The sequence below is a fragment of the Clinocottus analis genome, unplaced genomic scaffold, assembly GCF_023055335.1.
Source record: "Clinocottus analis isolate CAN_PGR_092001 unplaced genomic scaffold, fCliAna1.0.p SCAF_48, whole genome shotgun sequence".
NCBI lineage: Eukaryota > Metazoa > Chordata > Actinopteri > Perciformes > Cottidae > Clinocottus > Clinocottus analis.
In genome coordinates this window covers 217,501-232,500 of record NW_027176205.1, presented here as the reverse complement: position 1 = coordinate 232,500, position 15,000 = coordinate 217,501, and the positions used below count along the sequence as shown (strand labels likewise).

At 48.9% G+C, this 15,000-nt stretch overlaps 2 protein-coding genes across 6 annotated transcripts in view; both read left to right on the top strand.

The window, feature by feature from the left end:
- Positions 1-3,829, top strand: part of LOC137802061 (spectrin beta chain, non-erythrocytic 1-like) — a 24,593-nt gene extending 20,764 nt beyond the window's left edge. For 2 of the 3 annotated variants that reach the window (XM_068599586.1, XM_068599588.1), the window contains 6 exons: positions 164-270; positions 370-460; positions 588-805; positions 949-1,122; positions 1,255-1,297; positions 1,450-3,829. In XM_068599586.1, coding sequence (XP_068455687.1) covers positions 164-270; positions 370-460; positions 588-805; positions 949-1,122; positions 1,255-1,297; positions 1,450-1,641 — 825 coding nt within the window. In that variant the 3' untranslated portion in view covers positions 1,642-3,829. The remainder of the gene's footprint in view (positions 1-163; positions 271-369; positions 461-587; positions 806-948; positions 1,123-1,254; positions 1,298-1,449) is intronic. The other variant, XM_068599589.1, reaches the window with a different exon arrangement.
- Positions 3,830-5,630: 1,801 nt separating this feature from the next.
- Positions 5,631-15,000, top strand: part of LOC137802009 (echinoderm microtubule-associated protein-like 6) — a 26,337-nt gene continuing 16,967 nt past the window's right edge. For all 3 annotated transcript variants that reach the window (XM_068599507.1, XM_068599506.1, XM_068599505.1), the window contains exons 1-15: positions 5,631-6,908; positions 8,090-8,249; positions 8,888-8,986; positions 9,225-9,293; positions 9,775-9,960; positions 11,037-11,172; positions 11,470-11,671; positions 11,914-12,051; positions 12,364-12,620; positions 12,781-12,990; positions 13,191-13,358; positions 14,044-14,150; positions 14,229-14,329; positions 14,438-14,624; positions 14,705-14,810. In XM_068599507.1, coding sequence (XP_068455608.1) covers positions 6,712-6,908; positions 8,090-8,249; positions 8,888-8,986; positions 9,225-9,293; positions 9,775-9,960; positions 11,037-11,172; positions 11,470-11,671; positions 11,914-12,051; positions 12,364-12,620; positions 12,781-12,990; positions 13,191-13,358; positions 14,044-14,150; positions 14,229-14,329; positions 14,438-14,624; positions 14,705-14,810 — 2,323 coding nt within the window. In that variant the 5' untranslated portion in view covers positions 5,631-6,711. The remainder of the gene's footprint in view (positions 6,909-8,089; positions 8,250-8,887; positions 8,987-9,224; positions 9,294-9,774; positions 9,961-11,036; positions 11,173-11,469; positions 11,672-11,913; positions 12,052-12,363; positions 12,621-12,780; positions 12,991-13,190; positions 13,359-14,043; positions 14,151-14,228; positions 14,330-14,437; positions 14,625-14,704; positions 14,811-15,000) is intronic.

The window sequence follows — 15,000 nt, the reverse complement described above, 5'->3', positions numbered from 1 at the left end:
CCTGTAACCAACCCACCTGCAGTCACTAACCCACCTGTAACCAACCCACCTGCAATCACTAACCCACCTGTAACCAACCCAGCTGCAGTCACTAACCTGCCTGCTGCTCTGGGCGGGGCCAGAGTCCTCTCAGCCAATCACAGCTGTCCATGTGTGTGTGCAGCTGGAGCTGCTGGAGGTGAGGAGACAGCAGGAGGAAGAGGAGAGGATGAGGAGGCCCCCGACTCCAGAGCTCCTGATCCAGCAGGAGGAGGAAGCTCAGCCACAGAGGTGAGACTCACTCGTTCATTCTCTTATACACTTTTTCTCTTACTCGCTCACTGTTTCACTCCCTCACTCGCTCATCGGCTGCTGTGTTTGTATCCTCAGTGGCCTCCCTCAGACCGGACCCCCTCAGACCGGACCCCCTCAGACCGGACCCCTTCAGACCGGACCCCCCTGGGACCAGGACTCTCCTCGGGTCAGTATGACTGGCTGAGAGTCTCTTTGGTGACTGGCTGAGAGTCTCTTTGGTGACTGGCTGAAAGTCTTGAGGTGGACCTGCAGGTGGGTTTGTTGATCCCTGACCCCGTGTGGTTCCGCTTCAGGACGGAGAGCTGGTGAACGGCGTTGGCGAGCGAAGCTCCAAGGAGCCGAGTCCCGGGTCGTCCCCGGCCTCCGGCAGGAAGAGGACCAGCCAGTCCTCCACTCTGCCCCCCAGGGACCAGGACTCACAGCTGCCCCCAAGGGACCAGGACTCACAGCTGGAGGGGCTCCTGCACCGCAAACACGAGTGGGAGGGCCCCAACAAGAAGGCCTCTAACAGGTGACCTCTGACACCCTGACCCTCTGAGCCCCTGACCCTCTGACCCCCTGACCCTCTGACCCCCTGACCCTCTGACCACCTGACCCCCTGAGCCCCTGACCCTCTGACCTCTGACCCCCCCGACCCTGCTCTGTGATTGGCAGGTCGTGGCACAACGTGTACTGCGTCCTCAACCACCAGGAGATGTGTTTCTACAAAGACAGCAAGGCGGCGGCCCAGAGAGTGCACTACCACAACCAGGTCCCTGTGGACCTGAAGGCCGCCGCCTGCAACGTGGCCACGGACTACAAGAAGAAGAAGCACGTCTTCAAGCTCCGGTAACGAGGCTCTTCCTCACTCTTCCTCGCGCTCTTCATCAGGCTCTTCCTCAGGCTCTTCCTCAGACTCTTCCTCACTCTTCCTCAGGCTCTTCCTCAGACTCTTCCTCATGCTCTTCCTCTTTGTTTCAGAGTCCCGGATGGAAACGAGTTTCTGTTTCAAGCCAAAGATGAAGTGAGTCACTTTAATGACTTTATATAATCTCTAGTAAAACATATTGTGTGAGTTGATCATCTGAACCTGTAAAGAAACTAAAGATATATGGAGTACATATCTTGTATACAGTAGCAGGTGGTTCTAAGTGCAGTACCGGTGTCGCCCTGCAGGAGGACATGAGCACCTGGATCCAGGCCATCCTGGACGCCGGCAGCAGCCCCGGCACGCCGGCGTCCGGCCGCGCTCAGACGCTGCCGGCCGCCGTCACGCCGGCCACCGAGTCGAGTCCCGGCAAGAGAGAGAAGGACAAAGAGAAGGACAAAGAGAAACGCTTCAGTCTGTTCAGCAAGAAGAAACAGTAGAACCCAAACCCTTCAGGGGGATCCCGCTGCACGCTCTGACGGAGCTCCTCTTTACCGCCAGAGAACCGGCTCCAGAGCGCCAGTCCAGATTCCCGCTGCCGTCGGTTCATGAAGGTTTTCTCCGAAAGAAACATCAAAGGACAAGCGAACGCGTCGCTCCCCTGGCTCTGAGAAGACCTTCGTTAGCCGGTAGCTTACCCTGCGGCGCTAACATCGAGTCAGCTGACGCTCACGATTACACAAAACCCGTTGATCCACAAATTGTGTTTTTAAATTAAATTTGGTGTAAAAAGTCTCTAATTTCTAAACCTAGATTATTGTCAATGGGATTTTGAACAGCTGTCAGTCATTCAAACAACCTAACAGTGCTGATGTCACTGCTGATGTCACTGCTGATGTCACTGCTGATGTCACTGCTGATGTCACTGCTGATGTCACTGCTGATGTCACTGCTGATGTCACTGCTGATGTCATTGCTGATGTCACTGCTGAGGTCACCACTGAACGGCCAATGGCGGCGGTGTCCGGCTGCAGCACAGAACTGTCAAAGTTTACCAAAGTGTACCGTCGGGTTGTTTTGTGTTTATTCTCACAGCAGTTTAGTTTTCTTCCGTCTGTGTTTTTATATTTCCGGTGTGATTCTCTTCGTGGGTTCAGGTTTCTATTCACTCGTCGTGTAACTGCTGGTAAACGCTGCCACGTCCTTATTTGTAGTTCTGACGTCGGTCAACGACAAACAGCCGGTGGATCAGTTTGGGACAGTTCGCCTGTTCGCCGACGATCAAGCTCTGTCCCTCCATAACCTTCATAACCTCTGTTATGTCCCTTCATGAGGTTATGTTATGTCCTTCATAACCTCTGTTATGTTCCTTCATGAAGTTATGAGGTTATGTTATGTCCATTTATGAGGTTATGTTATGTCCCTTCATAACCTCTGTTATGTCCCTTCATGAGGTTACTGTATGTCCCTTCATAACCTCTGTTATGTCCCTTCATGAGGTTACGTTATGTCCCTTCATAACCTCTGTTATGTCCCATCATGAGGTTACTTTATGTCCCTTCATAACCTCTGTTATGTCCCTTCATAACCTCTGTTATGTCCCTTCATGAGGTTACTGTATGTCCCTTCATAACCTCTGTTATGTCCCTTCATAACCTCTGTTATGTCCCTTCATGAGGTTACGTTATGTCCCTTCATAACCTCTGTTATGTCCCTTCATGAGGTTACGTTATGTCCCTTCATAACCTCTGTTATGTCCCTTCATGAGGTTACGTTATGTCCCTTCATAACCTCTGTTATGTCCCTTTATGAGGTTACGTTATGTCCCTTCATAACCTCTGTTATGTCCCTTTATGAGGTTACGTTATGTCCCTTCATAACCTCTGTTATGTCCCTTCATGAGGTTACGTTATGTCCCTTCATAACCTCTGTTATGTCCCTTCATGAGGTTACGTTATGTCCCTTCATAACCTCTGTTATGTCCCTTCATGAGGTTACGTTATGTCCCTTCATAACCTCTGTTATGACGGCAGCAGGAACCACACACACACTTTCCTTCCTTTGATTTAAACTTTGGTTACTTTTGTACTTTTCGATGTTCTGCGCGTCAGTCTTCAGTTTGGACGTCTTCGGCCTTCCTTCTTCCTCTGCCGTGGAGAAATTGGACCAATAGTGCATTTCGTTAGTTATTGTTTCCACTCTGTGATTTTCTTTTGGTCTTAAAATCATCCGCTCACCTGGAGGAGCTCCATGTAGATGTCCACCTGCATGCTCGCTCACCTGCAGCTGGAGCCTCTCCGTTGGGTCCCAGGTGTCCCATGAGGACCCATGAGGACCCATGAGGACCCATGAGGACCCAGGTGTCCCATGAGGACCCATGAGGACCCATGAGGACCCATGAGGACCCAGGTGTCCCATGAGGACCCCTCAGCGCTCCGTGTCGCCGTGAAGAAGCCCGCTCGCTTATTGTCGGCTCTTTGATACTCGTGCTGCTCTCCGTCTGCGTGTCTGTCGTACCCAACATGTATGGAAGGTACCGCCATCTTACTGCACAACAGAACCACATTATAGGAATGAAGAAGCTGAATATTTAGCCCATAAAGGCTTTCCTCATGTATGAAACTGCACCTGTAGACTTTAAAGCTCTCTGTCCAATATGTGCGACGTCATTAAAGCTTTTAAACTTTACGCTTCCTGTTTCCTGTTTTGCAGCATCATTAAGACAGAATCTCTCATTTCATCCAAAATCTAAAGTCGGTCTAAGAAGACCTGGAACCAGAAACCGGTTCTGAGCCGTTAGGTTGTAGTCCAGATGGACAAAAATCACACTCTCTACTGCCTGCCTCAGGGTCCTGGAGGGTCTTTAAGGGTCCTCGGGGTCCTGGAAAATCATGGAGTGTCCTTGAGGGTCTTGGAGGTGGCTTGAGGGTCTTGGAGGTTCCTCGGTGTTCTAGAGGCATAAGGGTCTTGGAGGGTCAAGGTTCTGGAGATGTACAGGTCCTTGGGGGTCGTTGGGACCCTTAAAGTGCACAGATCCTGGAGGGTCCTCTGTTACCTGGATGGTTCTCAGGGTATCGAGGTTCTACATCGGGAACAGGTCCTGTGTGTTCTACGGTAGCCCAGAACGGACAAACCAAACGTTGGAGTGTTTCACTGTTATTATATCTGATGGTTCATATTACAATATAAACTACAACATATTTTTTTCTCTCAATAAAACACAATGTTTTCCCCTGAGGTGTAGTGGAGGAGTAGAAAGTACACTGAAGTTGTACTAATACACAGTAGCCTGCGTAAGTAAATGTACTTGGTTCATTTCTTCCAGAGATTCATATTTAGTTAGTAATGATAATACTAATGTAACATATCTGTTATCGCAGCAGTAAAGCTGACTACAGCTCCCATCATGCACCGCGGGCCGCTGCGCTAAAGCCGCACCTGACCCGATGCTCTGAGAAGCTCGCGGAGGTCACCATGACCGGAAACAGTTGAATGGACCTTCAAAATAAGAGTCATTTAAAAAGAAATGATTGTCACAAATTCTATCAAAATACACACGAGTAATTTAGATGATTGGAATAATACACACAACCCTTTATTACACATCCAACCTGAAGAAGTGAGACATTTTTTACTGTAAAATATTGGCTGATGAAATAACCTCAATGACCAGAGATGTTTCCTTTACAGACACTTTAGTTGTTAAGAGGTTAAATAATCAAACAAGTCATTATTTTGAGCTATTGACAGTGGTGGAATGCGGCACAGTATTTTTACTTTGTTACTGTACTTAAGTACATTTTTACATATCTGTACTTTACTTAAGTAAAATAATAGTGCATACTTTTTACTTTTACTCAGTTGCATTTTGCAGCTACTATCAATAATTTTACTGCACTACATTTTGACAATATCTGTCATTATTCGTTACATTTCATGAACACAGTTTTGCCAAAAATAGGGATTGCGTTGCTGTGTCAAATTTTCATTACAGGTCCTTAATTTAATTTTCTCATTCTAAGATCTGCCTTGTTCTGACCTGTTTTACAGTTGTTTTCAACATCCATTTTTGAAACTTTTATAATTGAATAAAATATTTAAAGATATAACATGTTGTCTTCGTTGGTTTTGCTTAGTGGTATTAGCTTTGCAGCTAATCCCTGGTAGAGTGTGTGAAAGTATTACAGAGGGTAAAAGCACAATAAGTACACCAACCTTTCCAATCAACACATGTTGTTGCTTGTAATACTTAAAGTGATTTAAAGTAATTTTAAAAGTAAGTACTGTTTACCTTTACTTAAGTAGGATTGTTGATGTAGTACTTGTACTTCTACAAAGTACTCAACTTCAGTACTTCCTCCACCACTAGCCATTAATCAAGTTATTATTACAAAAACTGCTTTTTAACCCCAAAACGCTGCTAGTGAGTACTTTATTCTGAAAAGCCCGACCGGAAGTGTCGGTATTTATTCTTTCGGTTTGACGCTGTCGGTGATCTCCGGGGTTTCCCGTTAATATCCCGGCTTTCCTTCCTTCCAGTTTTCACGGTTCTCCGGTCTCTGTCTGAGCCGCGGAGCTGCTGCGGGTCTCCGCCGGGTTCCAGCGTCCCTCCGCCGGCTTCCCGCAGCGCGAGCGCTCGGTGTCGGAGCCACGGGGATCAATCTGCGCTGTAATCTCTCCGGATCTTCTTTCCCCGCGAAACCGCGAGCACACGGGGTTTCCTCTCTCTTGTCAGCCTCCGCACGGGGTTCGTTTGTGGAACCGCGTTAAAAAAAAGAAAAGAATTGACGGATATTTTGACGCACATGCGCAGTGAACGCGTTCTGTGAGATTTAAACACGGGCTTCCGGCATTCCTCCGGTAACCTTCACACCTCGTCCCGGGTCGGGTCTCCAGTTCTGCACACGTTCTGGTCTCACCTCAGGAGCTTCAGAGGAACCCGGGGAACCGCTAGAACCCGTTGTGGATCATCCATGTTATTCAGAACCATCGTCTGCAGAACCCGTTGCATGTCTTTGGGTTCTTGTTGAGACTTGACAAGGATGTCAGGACTTTGCAGAACGTCCTGAGAGCGTTTCACTTCATGAGCCGTTAAAACATTACAACACATACAAAGTGTCCCGCTGTGACATCACTGTGGCGTCACTGTGACATCACTGTGATGTCACCACGCGGTCCTGTTGGTCAGGTGACTTCCTGATCAATCAGCGTTTTGTTAACCTTAGTTGGTTTCCACGCCTACGACCTCCGGGGTCCTTTATTAGCTAAAGAGAGAAACAGGAAGTGCATTGTGCGTTTTATCTGGAGAACAAACCAAAGAGAAAGTGGTTAGTTTAGTGGACGAAGCAACGCAAACCTTAAAAACATGAGTTAGCGGCGCCGAAGCTGCCGCTCGGCATTATGGGATCCGTGGTTGGCTGTTGCTCAGTTAAATGGACTCCAGCTCCCGGCAGCGCTAGCTGATGCTACAAAGAGGAGCCCGCTCGCCTCCCGTCACACTTCCTGGTTTGAACCGAGAAGGCGCGAGCACTTGGAACCCGGCGGCTCACTAGCGGCGAGCTGCGGCCGCCATGTCGGACAAGACGGCGCCGCGCTGCCAGCTGAGGCTGGAGTGGATCCACGGCTACAGGGGGCACCAGTGCCGCAACAACCTGTACTACACCGCTGGGAAGGAGGTGGTGTACTTCGTGGCCGGGGTGGGCGTGGTCTACAACACCCGAGAACACACCCAGAAGTTCTACCTGGGACACAACGATGACATCATCAGGTGAGGGGGAATACATGTCTGATGACGACATGGACCTTCAGGTGTGACGGCGTATGAGAGCTAACATCATATAGCTAACATTTATAAGAAACGTTCTCAAGGAACCACATTGCTTCATTTTATCAACGACTTCCCACCAGACATCACCTATCATTCATCTACATATCTACCAGTGATTAGACCTATCCATTTATATATATATATATATATATATATATATATATATATATATATATATATATATATATATATATATATATTACTATGATCTCTCTAGTGGGGTAATATGGTACTATGATCTCTCTAGTGAGGTAATATGGTACTATGATCTCTCTAGTGGGGTAATATGGTACTATGATCTCTCTAGTGAGGTAATATGGTACTATGATCTCTCTAGTGGGGTAATATGGTACTATGATCTCTCTAGTGAGGTAATATGGTACTATGAGCTCTCTAGTGGGGTAATATGGTACTATGATCTCTCTAGTGGGGTAATATGGTACTATGATCTCTCTAGTGGGGTAATATGGTACTATGATCTCTCTAGTGAGGTAATATGGTACTATGATCTCTCTAGTGGGGTAATATGGTACTATGATCTCTCTAGTGGGGTAATATGGTACTATGATCTCTCTAGTGGGGTAATATGGTACTATGATCTCTCTAGTGGGGTAATATGGTACTATGATCTCTCTAGTGGGGTAACATGGTACTATGATCTCTCTAGTGAGGTAATATGGTACTATGAGCTCTCTAGTGGGGTAATATGGTACTATGATCTCTCTAGTGGGGTAATATGGTACTATGATCTCTCTAGTGGGGTAATATGGTACTATGATCTCTCTAGTGGGGTAATATGGTACTATGATCTCTCTAGTGGGGTAATATGGTACTATGATCTCTCTAGTGGGGTAATATAGTACTATGATCTCTCTAGTGGGGTAATATGGTACTATGGTCTCTCTAGTGGGGTAATATGGTACTATGATCTCTCTAGTGGGGTAATATAGTACTATGATCTCTCTAGTGGGGTAATATGGTACTATGATCTCTCTAGTGGGGTAATATGGTACTATGATCTCTCTAGTGGGGTAATATGGTACTATGAGGGTTTGAACCCTCCATCAGTGGGATGCACTCTGCAGGTGGAGCTTACAGGACTTCCTGTCTGTGTCTCTCAGTCTGGCGATACATCCAGATAAGGTCCAGGTGGCAACGGGTCAGGTGGGCAAAGACCCGTTCATCTGCATCTGGGACACCTACTCCATGCAGACGGTGTCCATCCTGAGAGACGTCCACACACACGGAGTGGCCTGTCTGGCCTTCGACTCTGACGGAGAGGTCAGACCTCTATGAGTTATATCAGTAGCGTGTCGCTCTATGAGTTATGTCAGTAGCATGTTGCTCTAGGAGTTATGTCAGTAGCATGTCGCTCTATGAGCTATATCAGTAGCATGTCGCTCTATGAGCTATATCAGTAGCATGTCGCTCTATGAGTTATATCAGTAGCATGTCGCTCTATGAGTTATATCAGTAGCATGTCGCTCTATGAGTTATATCAGTAGCATGTTGCTCTATGAGTTATATCAGTAGCATGTCGCTCTATGAGTTATATCAGTAGCATGTCGCTCTATGAGTCATATCAGTAGCATGTCGCTCTATGAGTCATATCAGTAGCATGTCGCTCTATGAGTCATATCAGTAGCATGTCGCTCTATGAGTTATATCAGTAGCATGTCGCTCTATGAGTTATATCAGTAGCATGTTGCTCTATGAGTTATATCAGTAGCATGTTGCTCTATGAGTTATATCAGTAGCATGTTGCTCTATGAGTTATATCAGTAGCATGTTGCTCTATGAGTTATATCAGTAGCATGTTGCTGTCTTGAGGAGCTTTAACATTACACTTCCGTCTGCTGCTTTTAACTCTGCGTGTGTGTGTTGTGTGTGTTGTGTCTGTGTGTGTGTTCCTGGTCCAGAGGATGGTGTCAGTCGGTCTGGATGCTAAGAACACGTTGTGCGTCTGGGATTGGAGGAGAGGACGAGTCCTTGCCATGGCAACCGGACACTCAGACAGAGTACGACTCCTCCCTAAAGCTGTGTGACCTGTTAACCCTCTAATAATACTAGTACTAGTACTTCTAATAACACTACTACTCTGGTACCTCTAATAATACTCTGGTACCTCAGGTAGCAGTAAAGTGTACTGTGTCTCCTGCAGTACTAGTACCCTGGTACCTCAGGTAGCAGTAAAGTGTACTGTCTCCTGCAGTACTCTGGTACCTCAGGTAGCAGTAAAGTGTACATTGCCCTCAGATCTTCGATGTGTCCTGGGATCCGTTCCAGTCCAACCACCTGGTGAGCTGTGGAGTCAAACACATCAAGGTGAGACGAACAGTTTGCAGCATCATTCAATCAATTTGATGATTCAGCACGAGTTGATTGTTCTTCCAGTGCTCGATTTAAGAAAAGTCTAAAAATGTGCAGCAGTTGTTTTAATACAAAAAAAAGTGCAAATATAACAGAGATTATGAGATCTCCACATGATGACAGTAGAGATCAGGAGATCTCCACATGATGACAGTAGAGATCAGGAGATCTCCACATGATGACAGTAGAGATCAGGAGATCTCCACATGATGACAGTAGAGATCAGGAGATCTCCACATGATGACAGTAGAGATCAGGAGATCTCCACATGATGACAGTAGAGATCAGGCTCGTTCACATAGAGATGTTCAGTCGCGTTCATCTTTGATCTGGTGTTGACGCAGTCAGCTGTGATCTGTTTTGGTCGTAAACACGTCCATAAACACCTCACATAGGTGACAATGACGATGCTCAGCGTGAAGGTTTGTGTCTGTAGTTCTGGACTCTGTGTGGGAACGCTCTGACTCCGAAGAGAGGCGTCTTTGGGAAGGCGGGCGACCTGCAGACCATCCTGTGTGTCTCTGCAGCCAAAGAGGAGCTGACGTACTCCGGAGCGCTCAACGGGGACGTCTACGTGTGGAGAGGGATCACTCTGACCCGCACGGTGCAGGCTGCACACGGGGTGAGTCACAGCCCTCACGGCACCACAGGTAGCCTCCACACCTTCCTCAGGTAGCCTTCCTCAGGTAGCCTCCACACCTTCCTCAGGTAGCCTCCACACCTTCCTCAGGTAGCCTTCCTCAGGTAGCCTCCACACCTTCCTCAGGTAGCCTCCACACCTTCCTCAGGTAGCCTCCACACCTTCCTCAGGTAGCCTCCACACTATCCTCAGGTAGCCTCCACACCTTCCTCAGGTAGCCTTCCTCAGGTAGCCTCCACACCTTCCTCAGGTAGCCTTCCTCAGGTAGCCTCCACACCTTCCTCAGGTAGCCTCCACACCTTCCTCAGGTAGCCTTCCTCAGGTAGCCTCCACACCTTCCTCAGGTAGCCTCCACACCTTCCTCAGGTAGCCTCCACACCTTCCTCAGGTAGCCTCCACACCTTCCTCAGGTAGCCTCCACACCTTCCTCAGGTAGCCTCCACACCTTCCTCAGGTAGCCTCCACACTATCCTCAGGTAGCCTCCACACTATCCTCAGGTAGCCTCCACACATTCCTCAGGTAGCCTCCACACCTTCCTCAGGTAGCCTCCACACCTTCCTCAGGTAGCCTCCACACCTTCCTCAGGTAGCCGCCACACCTTCCACAGGGCCTGTGTGGAGGGACCAGGGTTCTCACAGGCATGTAGACCCTGGAACAGTCTTGGAGTTTTAAAACAGTTATTTCCAGGCCTGGAAAATTCGGTTCAAAGTCCTGAAAATCTTGTTAAAAGAAAATCCACTGGTCTAAATTTGAGTGACAGACAAAGCCTGCTGTGACTCCATGTTTAGAGCTCTAACAGTGTTCAGAATAATCTCGTCTCACCTGTGATATAGTTAGTCGCCTCGTGGAGAAGGACATAGGTTGAACAGAAATCTAAAGGCTAAAACAAATGAAGTCCTTGTCCTCGTTCTGACTTCGCTGGATGTCCTGAACGTCTCGTACAACTCCGCCTTGTGGTCGGAGCTCGTCGGTGCGGACTCCATCAGTCTGTGACGCAGTGCCACCGGGAAGCAGCAGCACTGACGGCATTGTTGTTTCTCTGTGACTTGTTGCTCAGGCGGGGATCTTCAGCATGCACTCCTGTGAGGAAGGATTCGCCACAGGAGGACGGGACGGCTGCATCCGGCTGTGGGACGTCGACTTCAAACCCATCACCAAGATCGACCTGAGAGAGGCCGAGCAGGGGTACAAAGGTCTGTTAGCCGTGAGCAAAGACTCTCAAACTAAATGAAACTTACTTCTGCTGACGAGCAGTCCGCAAGAAGTGTCCCTCAGAAAAAGGAAGTGAATAATGTGTTCAAAGTTTTGTTTGGACAGCAGCAAAGTCGGTTTGATTATGATGAAGTCACCCTGTTGGTCGGACTAGTGCGGGAGGTCACCCATTGGCTGCTCCTCTTCAAGGAGCAACACGACCGTCTCAATGCAGCTTATTCATATGGCGGCCATTTTTCAGGTGTACTCGTTTCAGCCAGGTGTGCTTTTTGTTTCAGGGTTGTCGATTCGCAGCGTTTGCTGGAAGGCCGACAGGATCCTGGCGGGGACGCAGGACAGCGAGATCTTTGAGGTCATGGTGCGAGAGCGCGACAAGCCGGTTCTGCTGATGCAGGGTCACAGCGAGGGCGAGCTGTGGGCGCTAGACCTGCACCCTAAACAGCCAGTCGCTGTCACGGGGAGCGACGACCGCTCAGTCAGGTTGGTCTGACCGCAAACACCGCAAACACCGCAATACCGCCAACACCGCAACACCGCCAAAACCATCACCACCGCCGCCAACACCGCCATTACCGCCATTACCGCCATTACCGCCATTACCGCCATTACCACTAATACCACTGTCACCGGCTGGTAATCCTCTGAATGGACCTCTCACCTGTCTGTCTGTCTCTCCCCTGTCTGTCTCTCACCTGTCTGTCTCTCACCTGTCTGTCTCTCAGGCTGTGGAGTCTTCCTGACCACACTCTGCTGGCTCGCTGTAACATGGAGGAATCTGTCCGCAGTGTTTCCTTCAACAATGACGGTTCTCAGCTTGCTCTGGGCATGAAGGACGGATCCTTCACCGTGCTGCGTGTCAGGTGACCTGCCTCACTCTGGCCTTAGGATGGTGTTGATGGTGAACTAGTTCAACCAGTCATATCTGGGATTAAACACCATGGATGTTTGTAACTAACCCTATAGATCCCTGAACAGAATATCTCGTAGTTAATCCAGCAGGCTAGTCATGATCCTGTTGGTAGACTTGGTTGCATGGTTGCTATAGTTTTGGACCTGAAATACTTCTGGCTGGAAGGACAACATGCCAATCTAATGGTATTTGTTCAAAACCTCCGATTGAGGTTTAATGGAATTTGCTGAGGAACTTGAGGTAACAAGCTTTCTTTCTTCAGGGACATGACAGAGGTTGTGCACATCAAGGACAGGAAGGAAGTAATACATGAGCTGAAGTTTTCACCAGATGGTTCCTTCCTGGCGGTGGGATCAAACGATGGGATGGTGGACGTGTACGCCGTCGCTCAGCGTTACAAGAAGATGGGTGAGTGCAGCCGCTCCACCTCCTTCATCACACACCTGGACTGGTCGGTCGATAGCCGCTTCCTGCAGACCAACGACGGCACCGGAGAGCGCCTCTTCTACCGGATGCCAGGTACCGTCTGATTCTGAGGCTCCAGCACACCGCACACAGTGTCTCAGTGATTCGAGTAGTATTTTGGGACTTACCTGTCCAGACTGGGACCTGACTTGTTACTTACTTGTCCAGACTGGGACCAGTCCTTCTGACCTTCTGAATCCTCCCGGTCCTGTAGCGGGGAAGCTGGTTCCTAAAGAGGAGGCCAAAGGGATCCACTGGATGACATGGACCGGTGTCATCGGCCCAGAGGTGAACGGCATCTGGCCCAAATACTCCAACGCCTCCAACGTGAATTCTGTGGACGCCAACTACAGCAGCGCTGTGCTGGCGACCGGAGACGACCTCGGCCTAGTCAAGCTCTTCCGATTCCCTTGCCTCAAGAAAGGTGGGTGAACCTCGACAGCTTTTATTCCAGTGAGACTTCAGCTCATGGGACTGAACACGTCAACACCCGTAGGGCCACTGACTGATTCTTGGGTTTTACTTATTTATAATGTGAAATGATTGCTTCAGGATTCAGACTCCATCCTCAGTAATATCAGTGAGTTCTTCCTCTAACCTCTTTGCGCCTTCGTCCTCAAACAGGTGCCAAATTCAAGAAGTACATTGGCCACTCCGCCCATGTGACAAACGTGCGTTGGTCCAACGACCTGCAGTGGGTCGTCAGCACCGGCGGAGCCGACCACGCCGTGTTCCAATGGAGGTTCCTGCCCGAGGGCGTCATGAACGGTGTCCTGGAGCCTCTCCTGCAAGGTAGCACCTCCTGCAAGGTAGCCCCTCCTGCAAGGTAGCCCTCCTGACAAAGTCTCCACGTGGGACGAACCCTCTGAGGACCAGACTGGAGTCCCCAATGTGTTCACATCCCGTGGCTCCTTTGGTTATCTGTAAACCTCAATCTGTGACGGCATCGTTTGTTATCCCATCTGCAAACGACTATTCATGCCCCCAATGAATCACCGACGTGATCCCAGAACAGCTATCTGTAAATAATATACACACACATCTGTAAAAGAGTTAGCATTGGTACCATCTGTAGAACCTCATCGAGCAGCTACAATCTCTAAACTCTTCATTCGTTATCCCTAAACTTCTGTTACCTGTGGACCATTTGTATACTTAATAGATTACCATACTGCCCCAGAATGTATAATAATGAATGAATTCCCCTGATTTAAAGCATTAGATCTCCACGACCATTGTAATCCATTTGGGGGGTTACATTATTATAATGTTTGCCCCTAAACCCCGCCCCTTTTACAACAGTGTGTCATAGCAGTAAACACTGACTGACCAGTAAACCTGATGTTTACTCTCCTACTTTGCTATTGGTTATCCCCGAAGAGCTATTTTCAAACTGCACACACAGAAACACGGGTACATCTTTTCCCGGCAATTTAAATGCATAAAAGAATAAAGAATGATTTTTTTTTGTGTTCAGAGGGTTACGCCGATTCCAACAGTGGAGAGTCGGACTCTGACGTGTCGGACGTCCCGGAGCTCGACTCGGACATCGAACAGGAAGCTCAGACCAGCTACCAGCGCCAGGTGACCTAAAACACACCTGTAACAATCTGTCTGTCTGTCTCACCTGTGTCTGTCTGACTCACCTGTGTCTGTCTGCAGGTGTATAAGGAGGACCTGCCTCAACTGAGGAACAAGCTGATTGGTTCCCTGAAGCGTCAGAAAGCTCCGGAGGAGGGGCTTCGTCTGCAGTTTGTTCACGGGTAAAAACAGACCTTTATTGTGGCGGTGCTGTTTCCGGCAGGTACCGGGGCTTCGACCGTCGTAACAACCTGTTGGGTCCTTTATTGTGGCGGTGCTGTTTCCGGCAGGTACCGGGGCTTCGACTGTCGTAACAACCTGTTCTACAGTCAGACGGGCGAGGTCGTGTACCATGTGGCCGCCGTGGCCGTCGTGTACAACCGGCAGCAACACAGTCAGAGGTTTTACCTCGGCCACGACGACGACATCCTCAGCCTCACCGTGCACCCGCTCAAAGACTACGTGGCCTCCGCGCAGGTACGGCCCGGCCAACCGGAGCCCAGCACGTCGACGCGGACCGGCCCAGAGTGTTTGTGATTGGCTGTCTGTGTGTTCAGGTGGGCAGAGACCCGGCGGTCCACGTCTGGGACATCCAGACTCTGAAGTGTCTGTCTCTGCTGAAGGGACACCACAGCAGAGGGGTGTGCGCCCTGGAGTTCACAGGTACGCTCATCACCCCTGAAGAACCCTCACCTGTGAATTGTTCTCTCGAGAATCTCTGACGTTTGTAAATGCAGCTCCTAATATCTCCATCTGTCTCTCTGTATCTTTGTCTCTCTGTCTCTTGTATCTTTGTGTCTCTGTATCTTTGTCTCTCTGTCTCTTGTATCTTTGTGTCTCTGTATCTTTGTCT